The 24,255-nt window shown below is 57.9% G+C and overlaps 1 protein-coding gene across 1 annotated transcript; it reads right to left on the minus strand.

Annotated features, from left to right (window-relative positions):
- Nucleotides 1–341: 341 nt before the first annotated feature.
- ONECUT1 (one cut homeobox 1) lies at nucleotides 342–16,971 on the minus strand. Its single transcript, XM_075043976.1, has 2 exons — nucleotides 15,605–16,971; nucleotides 342–634 (listed from the first exon to the last, which is right to left on the minus strand). The coding sequence occupies exons 1-2, from the start codon at nucleotides 16,683–16,685 to the stop codon at nucleotides 342–344; spliced, it is 1,374 nt and encodes a 457-aa protein (XP_074900077.1). The 5' UTR covers nucleotides 16,686–16,971.
- Nucleotides 16,972–24,255: the final 7,284 nt, after the last annotated feature.

The following is a 24,255-nucleotide window of genomic DNA, read 5'->3' on the forward strand; positions in this document are numbered from 1 at the left end:
ACTAAACAGCCAAGTACGGTGAAGATGATCATGGGCGAAGGTGTAAGACCAGTGGTCTGTTTCTCTTCTCTTTGTGTTCCGTTTCATTCCCTCCGTTTCGCTTTCTTCTTCCTCTCCGTTTTTTGCAAGTCGTCGTCCTACTAAAGTGTGTGTCTTAGAACAAAGTCATAATGCAGGTGAAGTAAGTCTTTGGTTTCTTTGGACTTATAAATAACATTTTTTTCAAATAGTTCTAAGTATAAACCTGCTATCTTGAGGTCCTGGTCTGTCTTTATTTATTTATTTATTTATTTATTTATTTTTAAAGCTTTTCCACCGAGGTTTAGTTTGTGGTTATTCCTTCATGCTTTGGTACAAGTGCTTGATGAAGAAGATGAGTTGCCTGAATTGGAGCTGCCCTCGTCTTGCCACTTATCCAGACTCCTCCTCCGTGCATTCATGAAAAAGTTGCTGACGGTGCTCAGCTCCAACCCGAGCTGCTGGGAAATGGTGATTTGTAATTCTTTGGACGGACGCTTATTTTCCTTGAATATTGCATGTAGAGTTCGACGCTGGACATCCGTGAAGACCAACCGAGGCTTCTTGGGTGTATTCCCTCTATCCTTCCCGTGCTCTTGCTCTTTCCTCTTGCATGCTGCAAGAAAGGGGAGGACAGTTAGAGAGGGCTGGCAGAGGAGTGCACGGGCACACAGTACAGGACAAACTAGGGAAAAAGGCCCGTTCATGTCAGCTTCCAAATTTGGAGAAGATGTGTGACACTTAATTCTCTAACTTAGAAACTATCAAAAATAGAAGGAATAGAAGTTAGAAAATACCTTTGTCGTTGCCTGTTAAAACTCAGCAAATGCTATTATTGAGAGCTTACATTTTGATAATGCCCATTAGTGCTGGGAATTTAACTATGTAATATATCCCTACGAGGTAGAGTGGAAATTCACTGAGCTCTACAGTCAACCTTGCCCACCTTTTTTACCTTTGCTATTTGTTGTCAATCCATTTCTGTAGCTTTTTATTGGCTGAGAAATAAGGAACTAGGAGAGACCAGGATGGCACTACAGTCTTACAGGCCAGATGATTATGTATTCCGAACAAAATAAACCATGTTTTGACATGAAGAACAATGGTATAGTAAATCTTCCTTATAGAATTTCGCTTTATTTCATCTATCATCCCTTCTTTCCCTTTCAGAACATTAATTTGCTCTACATTACTAAAGGGTGCTTGCAATTTGAAATCTGCCTTGCAGGTCACCTGCCAGGGAGGATCCGATGGGATGGGAGGGTGACTCCCGTATTCCCCCGCCAGCCTTTGACTCTCTGCCAGCTCATTTTCTTCGCATTTTGCTAGGATAAAGGTTTCCTTGGGAGGACAGATTGCTCTGTCTCACATTCAAGAGAGTCTGAAGTTGTCTGTTTCCCCTTTTTTCTCTAACAATGTCCTTTAATGCTGATTTAGAGATGTATTTCTGAAGGTAATATGGATGTTCTGTCTCTCTGCCTGTCTAGTCCTGATTTCTGTGGAGAACGGTGCTGATTATATGAAGAATTTTGGGAGTGTCCACCTATTCCATGGTTATTGGAATGAAACCAGCAAATTACTTTACAAAGATCCTTCCTACATCTTTTATTGCTACCAAGAGGCAGCCTTGGCATGAGGGAGGTATAAAAATAGTCATCCACCTTTTGTACTTCAAGAAATAGCAACTGCACAGATCAGCCAGCAAGATTCAGGGGATGCAAAGGCACCTTCTGCTGGCCCAGGCGGGCAGGGACCAAGACCCTGGTGTCTCAGCCCCCTCTGAGGATAAGCTTTTGAAGAGTTCCCTAGCAATATATATTCCAGCTACACATTCTTTCATAAGCAACGACACATCCATCAAACGGACTGGGATGCCAAACTCGTATCTTCTACAGTTATTTTTATCTGAAAACCTTTGAAGAGTGCTTTGAAGTTACATCCTGACCTCTAAAACACTGTGGAGCTTCTGGGCTGAAAAACAGGTTTCCTCATGCAAGCGAGCCCCCACTGAAGTCAAGCTGCTGAATTCACTGTGGGGATGAGTGCCTGATGATACATTTCTGCACCCCCATTGAAAGTCAATATCGATAACTCAAGGGTTAAAAATACTTTTGCAAGAATAGTCTGTTATTTACTGATAGACATTAGGAATGAGGAGCAAAGAAGATATGAACAGCATCTCAATCTTTTATGCACGTCTAACCGTTTGATGATCAGAAGTTCCTGTGAAAGCAGCTGCAGAAGCTCAGCTCTGTAACAACCTCAGCCTCCAGCTCTGACTCTGTCCCTGTTAACGGGCTCATGCAGAAAAGGAGACAAACCAAACTCAGGTAATTTTTGCCATGCCTAACGCTGCATTTCTGCTCCTTCTGCTTTACACCTTCCTTTTTCAAAGGCTACACAAATTCCAGCTTTCACCTAGATACTCTGTCCAGATCATCGTTTGTCACAAAATCCTAACTACACAAATGATGTGATCCGAGTCAGCATTGTACGACGCTTCAGTGGGAATCGTCACATCACAAGTGACAGTCCCAGCAGTAGATACAAAGCTAGTTCAATTAGCGCTGTAAACCTCTGGGTTTTCAATCACAAACTAGTACATGAGTTCTCTGAAATCATAGAGAATAACAAAAAACCAACCGTCTATTGCGAAACTAACTTGCTTAACACCTTGTCTTCCTGAGCTTGTGCTCATCTCCTGAAATGTAGTGTTCCTGAATAATTATTTCCCTAGAAAACGTCCCAAAAGTTACAAGACACCTTGTTCCTCAACTTCAGTTGTATCAGAGACCACATAATCACTGCTAGTAACATCTCAGTGGAAAGAAGAAAGTGCTCATTGCTGGGGAGAACAAATAAATGCTATCCAGTCAATGATACAAATAAGCCAATTTTACTATTTTGCAAATAAAACTTCATTTCAAGTCCATCAGAAAGGGAGAGTTGAGGCTCCCAAGGTGGGAGCCGTCCCTTCCTCCTGCAGACCAGGGTGGTCTTTATTTTTTGACAAGCTATCATGTGGATTGTTGGTTTCCTAAGGCTTGGTCCACACCCAGTTGGAACAGGTGAAGATATGCTCCAGTTTAGGCTACGAAATAAGACAGTTCTTGTCCTCACATCCAAGTTGGAGTTCTTCTACTTTGAATTAAGGATGAACGATGCATGGGTCCAGAGAGAGTGAGAGAGAGGCTCAGTTGCAATTTGGGACCTTATCTGAGACACGAAGACCCACACGCAACAGGTTCAATCCTCCCTGGACACAGTAGAGCCCCAACAAGTGAAACCAGGGCAGCCACTGCCCCTAGCAGAGCAGCCCAGCCGAGCCCAGTTTGGATCCTCCCGTCCCCCTGGTGCCTGCTGAGCAGCACACTGGCCCTGCCTCCGCCCAGCATTGCTGGCAGAGCCTTTTTCCACCTGGGCAAGAGACTGGGAACAAAATCAGGATCGTTTTCAGGCAATGCAAAAGTTGTTTCTTTCTCAGCTCTACTCCCGTTAGCATTCGCCAGAGGTAGATTGAGGGCAAAAACTTTCCAATATGCTTAATTGTTCAAAGAGCCCTTGCAGACAGTACTGCCAGGCCTCGGGTTGTGAGCAGCAAGGGTGGATACCACCTCCCATCTTCTGCCTTGTCCAGGCAGGAATATTAATAGCACTTAAAAATAAATAATGGTGATAATGAAAAACCGTAATAGGGTTTCCTTACGATCGTTTTCCCTGCACTGGAGCCAATCAATTTTCATAATAAATAGTAGCTTCCAGCTTGCCAGAGAACAAATGTACACCACGGGATAAAATCTGCTCCAACGTGAGAGTCTATCCAGAGCAGGCACAGAGACCGGCCAGCTCACGCTGCGAGGGCTGACAAATGGGGCCGTCCAGCCAGGTGACAGCAGCCTGCGCCCAGCCCAGGTCACGCTCAGACAAAGCCGCTACGCCCGCTTGGGCCAGGTCCTCCTCTAGTGCCGGCAAGGGTGTCCGCTGAAGTCAGAGCCCCCAGAGACACCGACTGAAACCCTTTTTTGGAAAAACACCAGAGCCCGCCTTCAAAACTGTTTATCGCACACCTTCATCTGGATTTTATTTTACGTAGCAGAAGATAATAGAAGTAATCTGCACTGATGTCCTTCACGTGCCCCTGCCCGTGAGCACTGTAAGCGGACTCTCTCCCACGGCACAGAAGCTGAACTCAGGCGCTTTGTTGGGTGCTGGGCGGCCCAGAGGTGTGCACCTCTCCCGTGGCACACCCGCTCACACGCTGCCCTCGCACGCTGCCTGCTGCCCTCGCACGCTGCCCTCTCTCCCCGCTGCAGGCAGCCGTGCTCTTTGTCTCTGGGCTGCCCCGGCTGAGTGATGCTCCTTGTGATGCCTTTTGAAAAAGCCTTAAGAAAGTCTAGTTAAGAAAAAAGCAAAGCAGAGGATAAAGAAAGAGTCGCTCTGACTCTGGCAACACACGTGCCCATATGACAATGTAATATTATCAGTGCCAGAAGGAGCCTTATAAATCCACTGCTGAACTCTGGCCTCTTCCAGTCACTTCCATCTTCCTCTGCCCTGAGCAACAGATATTTTTGACACTTGCAATTCTCCTGATACAGTCCATCAATCTATTTTTGTCTCCCTTTGTTCCTTCTGAGTCACACGAGGGATTTGGCCGAGTTAACTTGCCAAACCTTGTAAGGTCTGTACATCTCAGTGAGGACCGGTTGCCTGCGCGTGGTACAGAAGCGAGGGCTCGCCGCTGCAGCTCCCCTGTCTATCGCCGCTGCAGCTCCCCTGTCTATCGCCGCTGCAGCTCCCCTGTCTATCGCCGCTCTTCTGCGGCACCCAGCTGGCCTGGCTGCGTGCAGCAAGGCGGGATCAGTCTGCCTCTGCCGGAGGTGAAGCAGGATCGTGTCCCCTATGAAAACGCACTAATTGCATCTTTAGGTTGAGATAGTGAAAAGGATATTTTGCCCACCTGTGATGTGAACTGCACTGTTCTGTCAGTCTAGAAGTCAAGATTACAGTAAGCTCAGGTGTTAACCCTGACACTTGATCTAGTCTTTCATCCCTAGAGGGTGGATTTCTTTTTAAAATCTGAGGAAAAAAACCCCTGATTACCATAAATCAATTTTCAGGAGCACTTGGCGCATACACGTGTGCCTAGCTGTATCTGGCAAACACAAATTTTCCTTTCTAAAAACCAGAAGCAAAGAATGAAACCAGTAATACTCTCAATAAACCTGCTTTCTGCTGGTTTGTTCTGGGCACATAATAAAATACCACTACAAGTTCTGCTGGCTGCTTTTCTTGAAAATTGGCACCAGAGCAGGGGGAATGACAACAGCAAATCCTACTTGGGCAAACCTCGCCCCAAGCCCTGTGGCTAGTTGTGAAGGCAGAGGACCACTCTCACCGCAAGAGGCATTGCTCAGCTGGTGGCCCACCACGTTGCCATCACTGAGCGTGTGCTCTCAGACACAGGATGGAAAAGCGGCAGATGCTGAGGAAGAAGAAGGTGGATTTAGGGGGTTTCAGACCTGTCACCGAGCGCGCCGTGCCCCTACATGCACACCGACAGGCTGAGGCAGCGGCCACATGTTCCGAAGGGTCACACCGCTCACCAGCTGCCAGCAGCAGTTCCCATAGCTCCGGGACAGGCACACGCAATGGCCACGACTGGGTTTTTGACCATACAACGTGGCTGGAAAGGGAGGAGGGACACAGGGCAGCAGGAGGGGAGCACACCTGCCCGAGTGCACTGCAACAGCACGGCATTACAGCTCCTCTTGGAAGGGAATTGTGCAGTCCCACCAGTGCCTCGGCATGAGTCTCCCCCCCAGTGGAGGAGGAAGCCAAGGTACGCAGTGGGTCTCTGCTTATAAGGAGCCCTTTTTCCCTCTGTTTGCACCCAGAGTGGGTCCAGACCAGCAATGGGCAGACACACACACAATAACATCTCCAGCCGTGCTGAATTCAGAGCCTGGTTGACATGGAGAGGAGACCACATGCTGGCCACCAGTGATGGGACGCAGGGCCTTTCACCCTGAGGTGACAGGTCACACTTCCAGCTCTGGCCCAGGTCACTGCTGACCACAAGCCATTATTACTTGATGGCCATTGAGTGCCCTGTACGAGACGAGGCCGTGGTCTTGGTTCAGCTCCCCATGAGCAGGTTGACACCACGCTAATTTCCATCACATTTGACACATTATTTGACAACAATTAGCGCCATGGCTGGAAGGTTGAGCTGGATGCTGCAGACAGAAGGAGTCTGTAGGAACCCATTTTGTAGCTGAAATGTTGATTTTGGGGAACAAAGGGGATTGGGGATCTCTCACAACTGCAGACTCGGCTCTGTCTTGCCTGAGGAGGCACTTTCTGGTTGCTTCACATCAGAAGGTAAATGCAGCACTGAGCTCTGGGGTCTTCACCACCATCCTCACTGGACTGGTTTAGTTTTGAGGACTGTCTCACCCTTGCTATTGATGAGTGTTATATTTGCTTCAGACAGGTATGAGAAAAAAACCAACTGCTTTATGCTTCTCTCAAAGACTCCAGTGCAAGATTCCCAGAAAGCAATGGTGAGTTTACAAGCCACCAGCTTTGTTGCTGTGGGTTCAGAGCAGTCACCCTTCCCACAAGTGGCAAAACCACAAGAAACGATGCAGCCCGGCTCAAAGAAGTGATGACAAAAGCCCTGCATTTCTGAATATGCCATAGGAGAGACAAGGAGACTGCCTTTAAGACTGCTTTGAGAGAGTTCTTGAAAGTTTTGTGATGATCATCTTTTCCCCTTCCTCTTGGAAAACCTAGTCTTTTAGCTATCCTAACCTCACATGTAGAGGACATGTCTTAGAGGCATAAAAAACCCTTTTAGAATTCTCTCCTTACAGGTATTTTCTAATCTCTATTGTGTCAGGTCTATGAAGTCTAGAACCTGCCTCAGCTACAGTCTGAACTGCACCCACTAAGACCCTGGGAATCTCTTTCTAAAGCACCTGCTTCTAGTTTTGAAACATCACAAAATATCCAATAACATTTTTAAAAAGTGAAAACTCTTCACTGGTACGAGCTAGAGAATATCCTAGAGGATATTCTTCTGAAGGAGGCTCTACCTTTGGGTGGAAAAGGCAGCAGGATTTCCATAGGAGGTTGAAACTGCTTAAGGACTTTGGCCGTCAGAGATAGTCCTAATCACGCTGGCTGCAACAGCTCAGTGGAACCAAGTAGCCAAAAGTTTATGGTAAATTCATAGTGATGATAATACATAATAAAGTGTGATAAGCTCCATCCTTATCATGGGAATAACACCTGTGGAGCATGCAGAGAGACACATGGATGACAGATCTTTCCTAATTATCAAAACCTTCCTATTTAGGGGAATATGAGAACAAGATAAGGGGCCTATAACACATATGCTACCTGAGGGCAGACTTCACCACATCAACTAAAAGCAAGCAAATCCATTTGGCCTGGACGAATAACCGCAGCTGCTGTATGCCATTCACTGATACATCGCCATTCGGTGGTCCCCTGCACTGCCCCATCCTGCTCGTCACTGCCCTGGGGCCTCTGAAAGCACCTGGGAGATGGGATCCCTCTGGAAAGGTGCTGTGTGAGACAGAGCCTCTGCATGTCAGGGCAGCTCGTGGCCACGTGCTCCCGCTGTAGCAGGTAAGCGGACAGCACTGATGCTGCCAAGAGCATTCCCAAAAGCTTCAACGCACCATAGGATAAGGCCGTTCACACATCAGTGAGGAAAGCCTACACGGGTGACACAGTTCATTGGTTGCTCCCCAAAACTCTCTCCTTTCAGCTGAAGAGAGTATGGGCTATTCTGAAATGTCTGAACCCACATCAATTATTTCTTATTATTACTCCTGGCGCCGTTCAGCATTTTGCACTTGACTTTCTAGTGATTTGCATTTACGCTTATTTAGAGTGCAGGTGTATCCATCTACTCGGAGGTCATTTGATCTGTATCTTATTTCTCTGCCATCAAGCCTCGGCAATACTCCTCTTGTTGTTTCATAACATGAAAAGAGACAAAAATACATTCCTATACGGGAAGCTCACAGAATGACATCAACCTGCCAACATATAGATCCAGCTGAGACAGAATGGTAAACATCTCACTCCTGTGCACTGTATTAAAACGAGTGACCTTAATTTGCTGCCCCTGGAATAATAAAGTGAATCCGACTAAGGAGCGCTGACTCAACAGTTTGGGATTCTGGGGTTTACACAAAGCGCTGATGGATCTGTAACCACTCGCGTGAGCCAACATCACCATTACAGAATATGTTGCTAAGTGGATCAATCAGGGGAAAGCACCCGATTTTCCTGCGATATCATTTAAAGTAAACGTTAAATTTCTTTAGCTGGGTCTTTAGTTAACCATATTACTGTGACAAATATTTCTTTGTCTAGCATAAGTAATTAGAATTTAATCACTTTAACTGCATCTTAATTACCCCAAATGAATTGAAAGGACATTTAATAGCAAAGATTAAATTGCCTTAATGAACGATTTTTGCGACTACATCAATATTTTAATCGGGTTAGCCCTTCCCGGCCCCCCCCCCCCGGCCCCGCCGCAGCGGCGCAGGCAGCCCCCGGCCCCTGGGTGGCGCCCGCTCCTCGCCGCTGCTGCCGCCGCCGCTGCCCGGCACCGGGGGCTGGGGGGGGTCCGCGCTCCGCGCCGCTCAGCACCGCACCGCGCCGCACCGCACCGCACCGCTCTGTACCGCACCGCTCTGTACCGCGCCGCTCCGCCTGGAAACGCCGCCCGCTCCGCAGCCCCCGCCGCCCGGCCGCTCCCGGCTCCGCAGCCTCACACCGCGCCGCGCCGCCAGGGAGCGGCTGCTCCGCCCCGCCCCGCCCCGCCCCGCCAGCCCCGCCCCGCCCCGCCCACTCCTGCGCGGGTTCGCGGGACCCCCCACCACTGCAGAACGGCGTGGGAGGTGCCGGGCCGGGGCGGCGGCTTTGAACAGCGCAGCGGGAGCGAACCCTCCCGCAAGGGGGGCGAGGCGCAGCCGCCGAAAATAGAGTTTCTTAGCGGTGGAAGTGACGCAATCCGTTGCAAAACCTTCACCGGGACGTTAAGGGTGGTCAGATTTACTTCGAAACCCGGCCGGCTTCTCGGGCTCCTTTCCTAAGGACCTACCTGCCCGTTCCCGCTTCCCCTGCTCCAATTGTTAAGCCCTCAGTCAATTCCGACACCGTATTCAAAGGAGCGAGATATGCCTCGAATGAACGAGAAATACGGCAGCGATGACATAAAGAAGTTCCTCCGTTTTGGGGGGCGTTACGGCAGCAGTGGAGCAGCCTGCCTCCGCGGGGGAGGGCTGCGCGCCCGCGGGAAATCCGCCCGCGCCGATCGCACCCACCGCCTGTGGGTAACTTCGCACCGACGGATCTAGGATGCAGGTCTGCAGTATTGCCGTCCCTTAAAAACATCCGTAACCTTAGAGCGGGTTCACTGCAGCAGCTTCTGCACCGAAGTCGCTAAGGAAGAGGCGGATTTAACAGTTTTAGCTATTTGAAGCAGCCGCATTCCTAATGGTCCACCAGGAAGTGCTCGCACACCCCGACGCCGAGGTTACTCGGTCCGCAGCGGCTTGCGATGCTGCTTACACACCTGCGAAACAGCAGTCCAGCGCGTTTTAATTGCCATTGGGGCCGTACATAAAACGTTACCGCTGAGATTTCCTATCGCCCTAAAATGGGACAAAATCAAAACTACTGTTGAGCTAATAAATTGTTCCTATAAATTCAGCATCATAAAACTGACTTCCTCTTAAGCAAAATGGCTTAAGTAAGCTGCATTTCCGTAGAAAGTCAGTAAGCGTCGGTCGCTTCTCTGTCAGTTTATAATTTATCCAGATAGATGGATGTTTGAAATGCGAATCAACTTTAATCGATTTGATCGTGGAAGCACCCGACATGACGCCATGCTAGGTCCCCGCTCGGTCCTCAGGAAAAACTCCCCTCGATGCCTGCAGTCTTCAGGTGAAAGTCACCAGCACTTCGGCAAAAGCTCCCGCGCTTAAAAGCCACCTTAGGTCTCCCTCGAAACGAACTTGTCCCTTGTATGGAGGTTATGGGGATCCTTCTGCTACGCAGAGGACAGGGAAAGGCTGCCTGAGGCAAAGCGTGAGCTTTGGTTTAGTGCCGGTACGCGCACACACACAGGCACCGATGCATTCCCGGGCCGTGCGTTTCCGGATAATTTTGTCTCCATCTCACCGCCGCGTTCCTTGCCGGCTCTGTAAAGGGCAGGGGGCACACGCCCGCACCCGGCTGCAGCCCCGGTAGCGCCCGGGCTCCCCGCCGGTGGCACCTGCGGCGGCGGGCACGGTCCCGGCTCCCCGCACCTCTCCTCTCCTCCCGGGGCAGCCCGACCCCTCCGGCTCGCGGGGCCGGGTGCTGTGGGCAGCTCGCTTCCCCGCGCACCCGTACGAAGACACCCATCCCCAAACCACGTCCCCTACGGAGCGCCGGGAGCCGAGCCGGCCCCGCGGGCGGACCGAGGGGGGGCGGCAGAGCCCGGCCCGCCCCCCCAGCAGCGCAGCCCTAACTGCGACTAACCGGTGCGGCGCCGCTCCCCACCGGAGCCGGCAGCCGAGGGGCGGCTCGGCAAACCCCTGCGGCCGGGCTCCGGGCGGCCTCGTCCCCGACAGGCGAAGGTGCCTTCGCCCCGGGCACCGCGGGGCTCGCCCGGGGAGCGGGGCTGGGCCGTCGGTAGCTGTCCGCGGTGCTGAAGCCGGGCTGCGCCGTGCCGCCCGCGCTCGCCGCGGGGAAGCGCGGTACCCGCGGACGGAGGCAGCCCGGGCACCGGCGCGGGGCACCCCGCCAGGACGCCCCCCGGCCCGCAGCGCTCGCCGGAGCCGCCGCCTCCCGGCCCGGGGGAGCCGCCGCTGCCGCTGCCCGGTGCGGGCGGGCGAGGTCCCCGGCCGGCGGGGCCGGTTCCCGCCCGCCGGCTGTCAGTAGATGGCGCAGAGCCCCCGGGAACCGAGGGGGGACGTGCCAGGGCTGCGGGCGGCTCGGTGGCCCTGGCCGGTCGGGGCGGGCCAGGCCGGCAGCGCGCCCACGGCCCGGCCGTGCGGCCGCCCCCAGGGCGGCCCCGGCGGGTGCCCACCGTCGGGAGCGGCCCCGTTTTGAGGCTATTTCATCCAAACGGCGGCGAGGGTGGGAGCGGGGCACGGCCCCCCCTCCGCGCCTCCCCGCCACGCGGCGGGTAATTAAAACAAACAAACAAACGAACGAACAAACAAGCACGGGGCGAGGCGTGCTACGGGGCTAGGACGGGCCCGGCCCGGTGCGGTGCGGAGGAACGCGGCTCGCCGCCGCCCGGCCCCGCTCCTCCTCCTCCTCCCGCTGGGCAAACATTAACCGAGGGCGAACGCGGCTGCGTGCGACCGGCTGTAAATCAATCCCGCCGCAAGGACACGGCCGGCAAACAAGCGCGGCTCCCAGCGCCCGCTCGGCTGCGCACCGGCCGCTGCGGCGGGGCACGATCGCGCCGGGGGCTGCTCCCCGCCCTCCGATCCCACCGGGCCGGGCCACCTTGCCTCGGCCCCAGCACCGCGCCGGCAGCCGCGGAACGGCCGCTGTCGCCGCCCACGGTGCGCGGAGCCGTCCCCGCGGCCGTCCCCGCGGCGTCCGGGCGGCCCGCAGGGCGGGGAGGGGCAGGGCCTCTCCCCCGGGGCCCGCGCCGCGCTCGGGGGGTCGGCGGCGAAGCCCCCGGTCGATGCCCTCCGCCTCCCTGATGCAAATGCGTTTATGCAAAGTCCCCGCCGGGTAAATATTAAACAGGCCCTAATGAGGCAATGGGGGCCGGGGCGCTGCTGGGGCCGGGGCGGCATCGACCTTCCCCGGCGCACGCTGCGGCGGCCGGCGGGGCGAGAGGTGCAAACGGCGTTCATTAGATTTCATATTTAATGTGGAAAACGCTCTGATTACTGTATCGATTTCTTTACAGTTAATTTGGCGAGAATTTCTCCCCGGCTTCCCAAGGCTTCAGCTTAGCCGGGGTTCACATTGGGAGGAAGAAAGAAAACGAGATGCAACTGTGAAAGATAACAGTCAGGTCGCAGGCAAATATCGAGCAGCTCTGGAGGGATGGGCTGCCACACACACCATCCCCCCCGCCCCGAGCCCCGCGGGCGAGCGCGGTTCCCCCACGGCCCCCGCTCCCCTCGCCGGCTCCCGCCGCCCCGGGACGGGCCTGGGAAGCCCGATGGGGAAGCCGCCACGGAGGGGCCCCTTCGGGACCAGCTCCCTAGAGGGTGCACCTCGGCGAAGAGTACTCCCTCCTGCAGCAGATCCAAAGGGGGGCCTGGGGTCCCCTACACTCCCCTCGCCCGTTCCCCAAAGGTGTCGTTGCCGCGTTTCTCCCTCGGGTGCTTCCCTCCCGTTCCGGCGGGCAGCCGGCGTGTGCGGGGCCGGCAACCGGCCTTCAGGCTGGTGCGTTTCTAATAACAAATGCCTCGAAGCACATTATTTTTTCCTGAACAAGACGAGTCGGTTTTTGCCTTCTTTATCCCCTCCTCCTATTGCCCCCCTCACCCCCCCCCAAAAAAAATAACCTGAATTAAATTCACCTTTAAATCCCAGCAGGCTGCAGAAGGGCTGTACATTTTCTTTTAATTGTATTTATTTTTTCGGTATCCCTTCACTGCCCTTCCAAATGTCGGTGAAGGCAGAGGGGAGGGGGAGGGAAGACTAACTAACAGAGAAACAGCCAAATAGATAAATATTCAGTGATAGAGGGGGAGAGAGGGGGACAGACAAAGGAAAAGAGAACAGAGAGGAGAAGGAAGATGGGATGAATAAGATGGAGGCTGGAAGAGGTCAGCTTTGCAATTAGCAGTTCTGCTTACATTTCAAGAGACAGCCCAGGAAGTGTCAAGACCTCAATCCTGCTTCCCTGTAACTACCAATTTTTCCTCTATTTGTCGGAGCTTCTGTAATCTGGGAGGTAGGAATCCCCTAGGGATGGCTGGAAGGGGCAAATACTCGAGACAAAGTGCTGGGCAAGACCGCGAGGCCTAAAATAAGCAGGCTCCATCCCCCTCCCAGCCGCTGCCTGCAGGAAATCAGAAAGGGAAGAAGCGAAGGCGGCGAGGGCTCCGCTCTGGGTATTTATCCGCCTGATAATTCTCTAAACGCCCGGGAGTGAGTTATAATTTGGACGTGAAATTTAATTTGCGTCGGCTGGAGTAATTTATGATATTTTGAATTGATGTTCATACATCAATATCAATCGGGGCAGATTTTTACCACTTAGTAAGACCATCGCACATTCTAAACCTGCACAAAATAAAATCGATCCTTTATGCATTTACAGCGGATTGCCTGCGGCGCAGGACGGGCAGCGCGGAGGGGCGCGCAGCGCGACGCGGGCTGCGCGGGGCGGGGCGGGGCGGGGGGCTGCGGAGGCCGCCCCCATTGGCTGGGACGCAGCGCTATGCAAATGACCACGTGCTGCGGGGCTGCCGGCGCCCAGGTGGGGCAGCGCCGGGCGAAGCCGCGGAGCCCCCGGCAGCGCGGGGAGAGCCCCGCGCCGCCGGGGCCGGCTGCGGGGGACGCGGGGACGCTCGGGCGCGGGCGGCCCTCCCCGCCTTCCCGCTCCCCGCCTTCCCGCCCCCCGCCTCCCCGGGCTGCGAGCCCAGTTTCGCCCCGGGGAGGCCTTTTCTGTGAGGTGCCAGCTTTCGGGTTTCATCGGAAAGGGAAGGCGGAATAATGAGGCTTTGTCCCTCTAACGGGATTACCGGGATCCGTTTATGCGAGGGCAGCGCGGGGGGTGGCTGGAGGAAGGGGCGGTTTGGGGGCAGAAGCGAACAATGGGTCTCTCCGGACCCGGCAGCTGGGCAGAGAGCGGCCGTCCGCCGGCAGTAAGCGGCCGCGCCGCGGGGAGCTGCCGCCTCCCTCCCGCCCGGGCCTGCAGCCGGGGCTGGCAGAGCTTCCCGGCCGGCAGCGCCAGGGAGGGGATGCCAGCAGACTCCGAAGCGAGGGGTTGTTTCCAGTATCGATCTATGCAAATGAGCGGAGATTCAGGTCGACCGAATTGTCGTAAAAATACGCTCCAAATCGAAGAAAGTTCGCCTTAGCAATCGTTACAGGGACATGGGAAACAAACTCCATCCTCCTCTCCTGGGCAGCACCAGCAAGACGAGGGTTTTCTCCTGGCGGGGTGGTTGTTGAGGAAGGGAAGGCGGAAAGGGCATTTTCTGAGAGCTCAGACCTTTGAAACTGACTCCGCAGGAGTGGAAGCCAAAGAGAGCAACGTCCTCCCACCGGCGTGCACCGCAGGGCCAGCTACAGCAGCGGAGGGGGATCCCGCTACGGGCCCTTCCTAGCACCGCTTTAGGCTTCAGAACCGAGGAGCTTGGCTGAAACCAGGCAAGGAGCACGGGGGTGGCCCAGCCGGGTCCCCGCACCGTCGGGAAGCGCCTCCCGGTTCCCACCGTCGTGGTAGTCGAAAGCGCAGGGACCGTTTGTGCATTTGAAAGCAGAAAGAGTTGGCCCTTCCCTTATTTTTTGGCCGTGAAACGGATCAGCGAGCCCGGCTCCGACTCGGATTGACTGTCTCTCGTTCTCCGGGGACAAATTAATGGAGACCTATCACTTAATTAACAAGCCCTCACTCAGGGCGTATTAAAGCCGGGCTCTGCACTGGCAGCGCAGGCTGGCGGGTTTGGGGAGGCGGCGGCGGCGGCGAGCAGGTATCGAACGGGACGGCAATCTCCGCGCAGACAATACGGGAGCCGCGCTCGGGAGCACACCGAGCCAGCAAGCGCTGCGGGGTTTTCGGGCTCTGGAGCAGCGTGGAGACACGGCACGGACTGCGTGTCTCACGCAGAGGCATCCACGCGAAAATTCAAACTCCACGGCCTAACGATAATTACAACCAGTTACAAAAAAAAAAAAAGAAATTTAAAAAAAAAAAATCTAACGATTTTACCCCACGGCCTTTCTCGGCCACCACTCACACGCCACGCTGGTCTCGTTTGGCGGAAAGCCCTACGCCCAGCACACCTAACCCAACCCGAGCGGGACGCGGAGCCAGCGCCGGCGCCGAGCCTCGCCGGGCGCTGCCACTGGAGCCCGCCGCCCCCAGCACAAAGCAAACGCACGGACTCCTCTCGGCGGTGCATTACCGGGGCTCCAGTACCGGGCCCGCTACGGGCCCGGCCGCCCTGCCCGCTCAGGGCAGCCCGGCCGCCGGACGGTGCGGGGGTCGCCGGCGCCCCGTTACCGGGCACGCTGGGCGCCGTCCCGCCGGCGACAGGCGAGCCTGGCGGGTACGCCCCGCCCGGGATAACGGGGAAAGCCGGGGCGCCGCAGTGCGGAGCCCGAGCCCCGGCTCGGCTTTGTCTGGCGGCCGGAGGCGCGGCGCGGAGGAGCCGGCCGGTGCCGGTGCGCGGAGCCGGGAGAGGGAGCGGGGAGAGGAGAGAAACGGAGCGGCGGAGGGAGGGGTGGGGGGGAAGGCGGGGGCTGCTCTTCAGGGGCAGGGAGGGACCGGGGCGGCCTGGGCCAGGCCCGGGGCCCCAGCCCCCGCCGCCGCCGTGCCCCGACCGCCCCGCAGCGGGCTCACCTGCCAGCCGCAGAGCAGACATCCGCTGAAACTCCGGCTCCTGGAGCCACTTCCACATCCTGCGGAATGTCTCCCGGCCGGATTTGAGCTTGCTCCAGGGCTTGGGGTTCCTCAGCAGGTCTGAGAGGGTCCCTTGCGAGCGGCACAGCACCCTCTGGGCGAAGATAGCCTGGGGGATGCTGTACCGCTTGAGCTCGGTGGTGATCCTCTGAGCTACTTCTTTGGTATTGATTTCTTCCATTTGCCCTGAATTACTTCCACTGTTGACCTGCGAACCAGTTACGGAAGGGTTTTGCTCCCTGGCAGAGCCCAGGATCTGCCCGTGGCTCTGGGCGTTCAAGTGGGCATGGGGGTGGTGTGGGATCCCGTTGATAGGCACCATGCCAGCGGAGGTGGGGGTGAGGTGTTGGTCGCCATGCCTGGCTAACATGGCAGGGTGGTGGGCTTCAAATCCGTTCGGGGTGAGCATTTTCTCGGCGGGCATGGTGGCACTGGGGTGAGCGTAGTGGGGCAGCCCTTGCTGGGAGTTGTGGATGCTCCCCAGGCCCGATCCGGACAACGGAGAGAGGCTTTGCCCCATGCCGGTAACATCCTTATGGTAGGGGGTGTAGAGATTGTTCATGGACGCCAGACCCCTCTCGTCCCGCATGAGCGTGAAGCTGCCGCTCACGTTGCCCGGTATCCGCTGGTGGGGGTGGTGGTGGTGGTGGTGGTGGTGGTGGTGGTGAGGGAACTTGTCCGAGACCGTCGAGATGGGAGGTAGAGGCTGCAGAGGGGTTAACGTGGTGTAGGTACTGCTCATGCTCATGCCGGGGGGTGTCTCGCAGGCCATGGTCATGGTGGGGTGCAGGGGGCCCGTCAGCGCGTGGTCGGGCGGCCGGTGGTGGTGGTGGTAGTCGCCGCCGTCGAGGATGGACGCCATGCCCATGGAGCGCGGGTGGGCCGGCAGGTGGCTGCCGCGGTGGGCCACCGCGCTCCGGTGGTGCGGGCTGCCGCTCATCAGGTCGGCGGCGGCGGGCACCGGCTCATGGCTCACCCCGTGCAGATCGCCGATGTTCTCCATCGCCAGCTGCGCGTTCATCGTCGGCCGTGCGGGCGGCCGGACCGCACATCTATCTGGTGGGCGGCGGGGCGTCCCGGAGCTCTTCGCGGCGGCCGCGGGCCGGTTCCTCCCGCGGGCCGGCGGCGGGCGGGCGGGCGCTGTGGGCTGGTGGCGGTGCTGCTGCTGCCGCCGCCGGGCTGGTGGCTTTTCCTTTTCTTTTTTTTTTTTTTTTTGGCGATTTATTTATTCGGGTTTTTTTTCTGCTGTTGGATGACGCCGTCGGGTCGGTTCTAGGGCCCCCGCTCCCTCAGGCCAGGCTCCGCAGCCGCGGCGGGTGTCTGGCCGCGTCCCTCGCCATCTCTAGCCATGGCTCTCACTGCGCTCCGCCGTTTGGACACCGCTCCGCTGCTGCAGCGGCGCGGCCGCCGGCCCGGCGCATGCGCGCGGCGCCCCCGCGCCACCCCCGCCGGGCCGCCCCCGCCTCCCGTGACGTCACCGCCCCTATTAAGGAGGCGAGCCCCGCGCGGCGGCGGCCAGAGTCGGTGGAGCTGTGTTGCCCTGCGCCGCCGCCCCAGGCCCTAGTGCCCCCCCCCCCCCCCCGCACCGGGCACAAAGGGCCGCCCCCCCACCGCACCCCGCCTCCGCCGGGCGGCAGGCTCCCGGGTATTAGGGCCGCCCGCCCCGCCCCTTCGGTGACTCCGCGTTTTCTGTGAGCGCGGAGCCTCCTCACCTCACCGTGAGCTTCCGGGGGTGAGACCCGGGGCGCCCACGGGCTGTGCCCGCCGTGTTCCCCGCACCCCCCGCCGTCTCCATCCGCGGCGGCCGCCGGCCCCCACACGCCCGCCGGCCCGGGGATCGCTCCTCTGCGCTGCCCCACCGAGAAACTTCCCGTTACCCGGCCTGGGAATGGGCGCCGGGAGCCCCACGGCGCCGCGTCCCGGTTCTGGCTGGGGTCCCCCTTGCGCCTAAGCTCTTGTCCCGTGAGCCCCCTCCCGCCCGCCGAGGTCCCGCTGGGTCCAGCCAGGCAACGCGATGGGGAGGGAGAGGGACCCCCCCTCCAGCCCCCGCCGGGGGACCCCGAGCGGCCCCGGGGGCCGTGCCCGACGGCGCAAGGCGAGCATATGCCCCGAGGCGCCCAGCAGCCGGACATGCCGCTGGTTTTCTTTTATTTTTTTTTTTCCCCCAAAAGAAAGAAAAGGGGGAGGAGGAGAAAGAAAAAGCGAGCACACCCGCCAGCCCCCCTCGTTAGCTAAGGTGTCTTTATGCTGGAAGAAAGGGCAGATGTGCCTATTGTTCGCCCATTAACAATAACGAACCACGCCGGGCAGAGTGCAGCGTGTGCGCGGCGCCGAGCGGCGGGAGGGACGGGGCGAGCCGGGGCGCGCCGCGGGAGACCCGCGGGGCCGCGGCCGGGAGGCACCGGGCCGGCAGAGCACAAAGGCCGCCCCGCCTCACGCCCGGGCCGCCGCCGCTTCCCCCCCCGCCCTCCTCGCTCAGCCGTCGGGGCCCGCGGGAGCTCTCGGCCCCCCCTCCCCCGCGGAGCCGCCTGGCCCCTTCGGCCCGGCGAGGCCCGCGGAGAGCAAGCGGGTCCCCGCCGCCCTGGGGCTCGCCCCGGGAGCCGGGCGTCCTTTCCACGGAGAGGGGGACAGGGGCTGGAGCGCCCGCCCCGGGAGGCGAGGCGAGGGCACACCGCCTCGCCCCGCGGCTTCCCGGCGCGATCCGTGCGGAGGTCTGCGGCGGGGAGCCGTCACCCTCCCTTCGCCCCGCCAAAAGCCCCGAGGCCCCCTTCCTTGGGGAGAGCCGGGAGCCCGCTGCCGGCGGGCGGGAACGGAGGCTGGAGCCCGTCCTGGGGCAAGCGTCAGCCCGGGAGCCAGCTGAAAGGAAACCCCGGGCTTATTTCTCTCAGAGCCGTTGCCGTGACTTCATGGCCAAGGCCTGCGGAGGTTTCCCTCGGTGCGAGGAGGAGCGCGCCGCTCGGCAGCCCGTGGGGGCTCGCTGCTGCACCGGCTCCGGGAGGCAGCGAGACCCCTCGCCCCGCGCTTTGAGCCCGAAGTACGGCAGCAGCGGCCGAAACGGGGGGGGGGGCGAGGAGCCCCGCCGCCGGAGCCAGGCCCGGCCCCGCTCCTGCCCTGGCCGCCCCGACACGACGCCTGCGGGGACGAGGCGTGTGTCCCCCGCCGCGGGGTGCGGGCGTGGGGACCGTGCCCGCCGCCCCGCACCCCCGCCACGCAGCCGCCCGCGGCGAGCCCCGGAGGGGAGCGGGCGGCACCCGCCGCCTGCCTCTCGCCTAGGAGCCGCGGTGTGTCGCGGTCCCCCGTGGGGTGCTGGCGGGGGACCGTGCCGTGGGGGCCTCTGGCCGGGACTGGCCGCGGGCCTGCACGCGTGTGTGCGGGCGTGCGGTCGGTCAGCTAAAACCAGCCCCGGACGCCGGGCAGGCTTGTAGGAAACTTTTAAAATCACGACAACTCTCTGCTAAGCACGTTGCGTGTCCGGCCCTGGAAGCGAGCATCACGAGCTTTTTTTCCTTACAAGTTCAGAATTTCCACGGCGGGTTGGTTTATTTCCTGCAATTAACGCACACACCCACACGTATTTGCAAGAATTCAGCGGCATTGAACCACACGTCTCCGAAAGACATCCGTTACTCACCTCTGTTCGTTTTCCCTGGGTGCACGAAGCTCCTCCGTATTTTATTCTGCGCTAAAAAATACAGACAGGTCCCGCACAGTTCCTACCCCTCCAGTCACTGCCCCATCCCTAAAGACTTCCACATCTCTCTGAATTTTTGTAATGTTAACGTTAACAGTGTCTCCATTTCTTAAAGCGAGGGATAGATAAGGAAAGATGTGTATCTGCGAAAGAAGAAAAAAGAGGCTCGAAACCTAAATAATGATCTCAGGAAATGTTTAGCATAAAACAAAACAAAATTATGGAGAGCATTTCGAGGCCGAAGTGAAAGGCTGTGATTGTTTCCCAGGCCAACGCGAGGTGATGTCACGGACCTAATCGAAACATTGTCAGCTTCTTCATTATCAATATCTGTGTACAATTTACAGTTTAATTAAAAATATTTCGTCTCCAGGCGTTTAGCGATTAGTTACCAAAGCAAACACCATAGTGGATACAAGCTACTCCCTCGAGTTTGTAGGAAATTACAGCATCAAATTTTTCTTCGAGAGAGGAGCGTAAACCCAACCCCAAACAATTTGGAGAGTCCTGCGACACGCCGGCCTCTGTCGGGGTTCAGTTTCTAACCTTAGAAAAGAGTGGCCGCAGATTTGCACCCACCGTCCCCCGGTCCTACACGCGTCTTTTCTTTTTAAATTGTTTTTTAGCTTGTTTGTTTGTTTTGTTTGTGTTTTTTCCTCGTTACTCTTTGGGGGGGGGATCCCCACGACGGAGCGGCCCTAGTGCGCAAAAGCCGCCCCCGCGGAAGACGGCGCGGGCGCCGCGGATCCCCGACGGCGCCCGGGCCCGGCTCGGCCGCAGGGTGCCCCGGGCCCCCCCGCTGGGCTCGCAGGGGCCGGGGGCTGGGAAGACGAGGCCGGTCCGCCGCCCCGCCGCCCCGCCGCCCCGGCTCCCGGCCGTCGGGGGTGCCGGGCCGTGGGCTCCCCTCGGCGCGGACACCGGCGCGGTTCCCCCGCGGAGCCGCCCGCCCCGCCGGCGGAGGGGGGAGCGCCAGCGAGAGATCATTTCGGTGCGCTAATCAATTACTGCTTGTGCAGTCAAGTACCATATATTTAACAGAATAATCGTTACCGCCCTTAAGTCTTTATTTGATCAGCAGATACTCGGAGCGGACTTAAAACGCAACTTTGCTTGTTTGAATTGCGTTGCGTGTGTGTGCTTTTTAAATCCGAGATAATGACACCATGAAACGGCCGTAATCTCCCGCCTGACTCCGGCAAACACCGCGCGGGCACCGGGGCCCGCCCGGACGGGGCGGCCCGGCCCGGAGCAGCGATCGCTATAGGCTGGAGCGGAGCGGAGCGGCCAGAGGGGGTCTGAATGTTTGTTATTATTTTCCTTTTAAAATTATTTTATCTGTTGGTTTGGGTTTTTTTTGTTGGTTTGGTTTTTTTTTTTTTAATTGCGTGCGTGTGCGCTGCCGCCGCCCGCGCCCTCCCGTCCCTGCGCGGCTCTCCCACGCCTCCTGCGCGGTGACAGCTTGCGGCACCCGGCTCCCCTCGCACGGGGGAGCGTGTCAAAGGTGACGCTCGAAGGCTCCCAAAGCCAACAGCTGCCGGGGGGGATTAACTTTTCCAGACTTTCCCCCGTCGAGCTTCTTGGAAACTTGCTTGGTGACAAAAACATATACATCTGTCGGGGGCAGGCGGAGAAAAGAGGGCTGCGCCGGCCGGGGCAGGCGGGGGAGGGCCCGGCTTTCAGGGCAAGCCGCGGCGGGGCGGGGGCGGCGGGGGCTCGCTGCGGGTGCCCGCCCGGGGTTTGGGGGGGGGGTCCCGGCTACCCCCCCCCCCCCCCCGCAGCCCTCGCCCCTGGAGCCGGGCTTCCCCCCGAGGGCAGCCGCCGGCAGCCGGGTCGGCGGCAGCGAAGGGCGCGGGGCTCCCCTCTTCTCCCCTCCGGGCGTCCCCCGGGCCCGGTGTCTGCCCGGGCTGGCGGGCGCGGGGCTGGGAGCGGGACACCGAGATTGCCCCGCGGGCTGCCGGGCGCTGCCCCGGCCGAGCCGCCGCGATCCCTCTTTGCAGCCGCGCTCTCCCGCACCCCCCGGAGCAAACCGCAGCGCTTGTTAATGAAGGAACTTAGGGAAGATTGCAAAACACCGTAAATAATTTAGCATTGTATTTCAGGAAAAAAAAAATAGCTTTCTTAAATCATCTCCTCAATATAACTTGCAGACTTACAGTACGGCCCTGGTAAGTCTAAATTTTTAAAGTAGCAATATTCAAAGAGACAGAGATGTCTGTATTAATTATTTATCCGCTGGTGCCTTCCTTCGTTTCTAACTTATTATTAATTAGGCGCCTCTAGTCTTTCGCAGAGAGCTCCACAGAGCCAGTTGCAGCTTTAAATATGAATTAAAAGCAAATCCAAGCTACTGTAATGCGAAAATTATTCCGTGTCTTCTATGGCAGAGATGAATAGCTGCGCAGATCAATACTGTGAAGCTATGCTCCAAACGACAGGGTTATTGATAGCTTATATTAATGATGTTAATGATGGAAAAAGGAAAACAAGAACCCGACCAACTTATAAACTTTTTATCTGCTGAAACCCCGCAATCAAGTGGCCAGGAGCATGAATTAAGGGGGCTGGAGATAATAAGGACATTATTTATGAAACCGGATAAATGACTTCTGATAGTTTGATGCGCTTGAGCTCCACACTGCCGCCTCCTCGGAGGCAGGCTGGGACCGGCCCGGCGCTGCCCCCCGCAGGGGCGGCCGCCCGGGCTCGGGGGGTGTGTGTGTGATCCACGCGTGACCCACGCCGTGACGGCCGCAGCGGTCTGCACCCCTGTGCTTCAGATCCGGCGAGGATGCCCCGGGAAATCCGCAGACCGCCCCCCCCCCGCGCCGCGAGCTGCGAAGGACCCGCTCCTCGGGAGCCCCACCGTCAGCCCAGCCCGGCCGGGGACCCGCGGAAACCTCCCCCCCACCCGGCGGCACGGGCGGCCCCGCTGCTCGGCCGGGGCAGAGTTACGGGTAACCGGGGGCAGGGAGGAAGCGCAGCCCCGACCCGCGCTGCTCCTCCCCGGGGAGCGCGCAGGGCCTGCGGCCGCCGCCCACGACGCGCCCCGGACACGCGTGACCGGGTCGAGCCTTCCCGCCCGCGGAGCGTGTGTGTGCGTGGCGGGGCGGGGGGGGGGGGGGTTTGGGGCAGCCCCTGCCGTCGGGCCGGCTCTGCCCCGGCTCTCCCGCCCGCAGCGGGCCGGCCCCGGGAGAGGGGCGGGGGGTCCCGCTGCCCCCGGCCCCCACGGGCAAGCCTTTGCACCCCCGAAACAAACCCGGTCCTCGTGCCCCGCCGCGGCCGCTGCGGCGGGGAGAGCCGAGGGCGCGTTTTGGCGCAGACCGAGGCGCACGGACGGTAACACAATAGGGATCAGGAGCGCCTTAGCGAGCGCTGCTAAGCCGGTCGGTTATTTAGGGAAAGGTCCTGTGAAAAGCCCCCGCGGGCTGCTCGGAGGTGATGCTCTGCCAGCGCCCCAGGACGGGCACCTGCCCGCGCAGGCAGCACGTGGCCCTGAGTTATCAATTAGGGCAGGGACACATTTTAATCAGGCAGGGCTGCTCGCAGCGCCCTGGGTTGCTGCGCTGAGGTCTTTATTAGTTACGTGTATGAGCGATATAGTCGCTCACCTTTTTTTTCCCTTTTTTTTTTTCTTTTTTCCCGTTTTCTCCCCCCTTCCCCGGACGCCAGCCCGAGGGCTCCCTAAGCTGTTCCCCTCTGTAATTAATTCGTATTAGACGGTTTTCCGTACGATGCTCTCCCGCGCCTGTCTTAACGCATTTTATAAACCTCTTTGTCTAGATGCCCTCTCAGATATGCACGGTCAAGCTCATAGATAAATTTTTTTCATGCTTTAAAAAGCTGCTGTCTTTAAGCAGTATTTTTTTGAAAAGATTTTTGTAATTATTATTTTTAGAAACAGCTTCCGCCAGGAGAAAGTCGCACTTGTTTCTAAAAACAATTCGCAGCAGATAGTGTAGATATCACTTAATTCCTACAGAAATCAATGTGAAAATTAGATTTATTGGCTACTTACATTGTTAAAAATGACAAAGTGCTGCCTTTTATTTTCATAAAACCACGGAAGACCGAAAATCATTTAATAAAGAATCCACCTAGTTTAATTTCACTGTAGGTCTCTTGCATCGAAACCAATTCTTCGAGCCTCTCCCTCATAAACTTGCCTTCCATTCTAGTATTAAGGACAAAAATAGTATTCTCAAAGAGAGTTAAAACAGTAGCATTTGTTTGATGCCTGAAGAACCTTTCACGCCGTTAGCTGAAGGGGATCGTGTAAATGAAACAGGATCCGCTGTTTCAAATCGTTTGGTATCCCCTATTAGCCCCAAAGGTTTGTTGCTTTCTATTTGTATTTTTTTTTTTAAGCAAAATGCCTCCTTTTAAAACATTTAATTTATTTAGCGTATTTTAAAAAAGGGGGGGGGGGTCGAGAAAAAGAGAGAGAGACAACACAGCCTGGCTTTCCAGCGCTTCCGAAGCGGGCGGGCAGCCGGCGTGCGGCGGCCGAGGCGGTGCCGGGGCCGGCGGCGCGGCCGCTTCTCCTCCCGCTACTTGTTGGGTTTGGCTGCGAGGGAACGAAACCGGCGGGCAGGGGCGGCGGGGCGGCCGCGCAATGCCCACCACCCCGCCTCCCCCGCCGGCGGGCAGCCCCTGCACGCCGCGGCCCCGGCCCCGTGCGCCCCGTCGGGCCCGGGGCAGGCCGGGGGTGCGCTGCCTCCCCCCCCCCCGGGAGTTATCCCTGGTTCTGGGCAGGGGAAAGGCGGAGGGAGGCGCTCCCGGCCCCGCCGACGGGCACCCCGGCAGGAGCCGGGCCGGAGGGCAGGGCAGGGGCCCGAGGGGGCTCGGGCAGCGCCCGCCCTCCCCGCTCCGCAGCCGCGCAGCACCGCGCCTCTCCGCTCCT

This window comes from Buteo buteo, chromosome 13, assembly GCF_964188355.1.
Source record: "Buteo buteo chromosome 13, bButBut1.hap1.1, whole genome shotgun sequence".
Taxonomy (NCBI): Eukaryota; Metazoa; Chordata; class Aves; order Accipitriformes; family Accipitridae; genus Buteo; species Buteo buteo.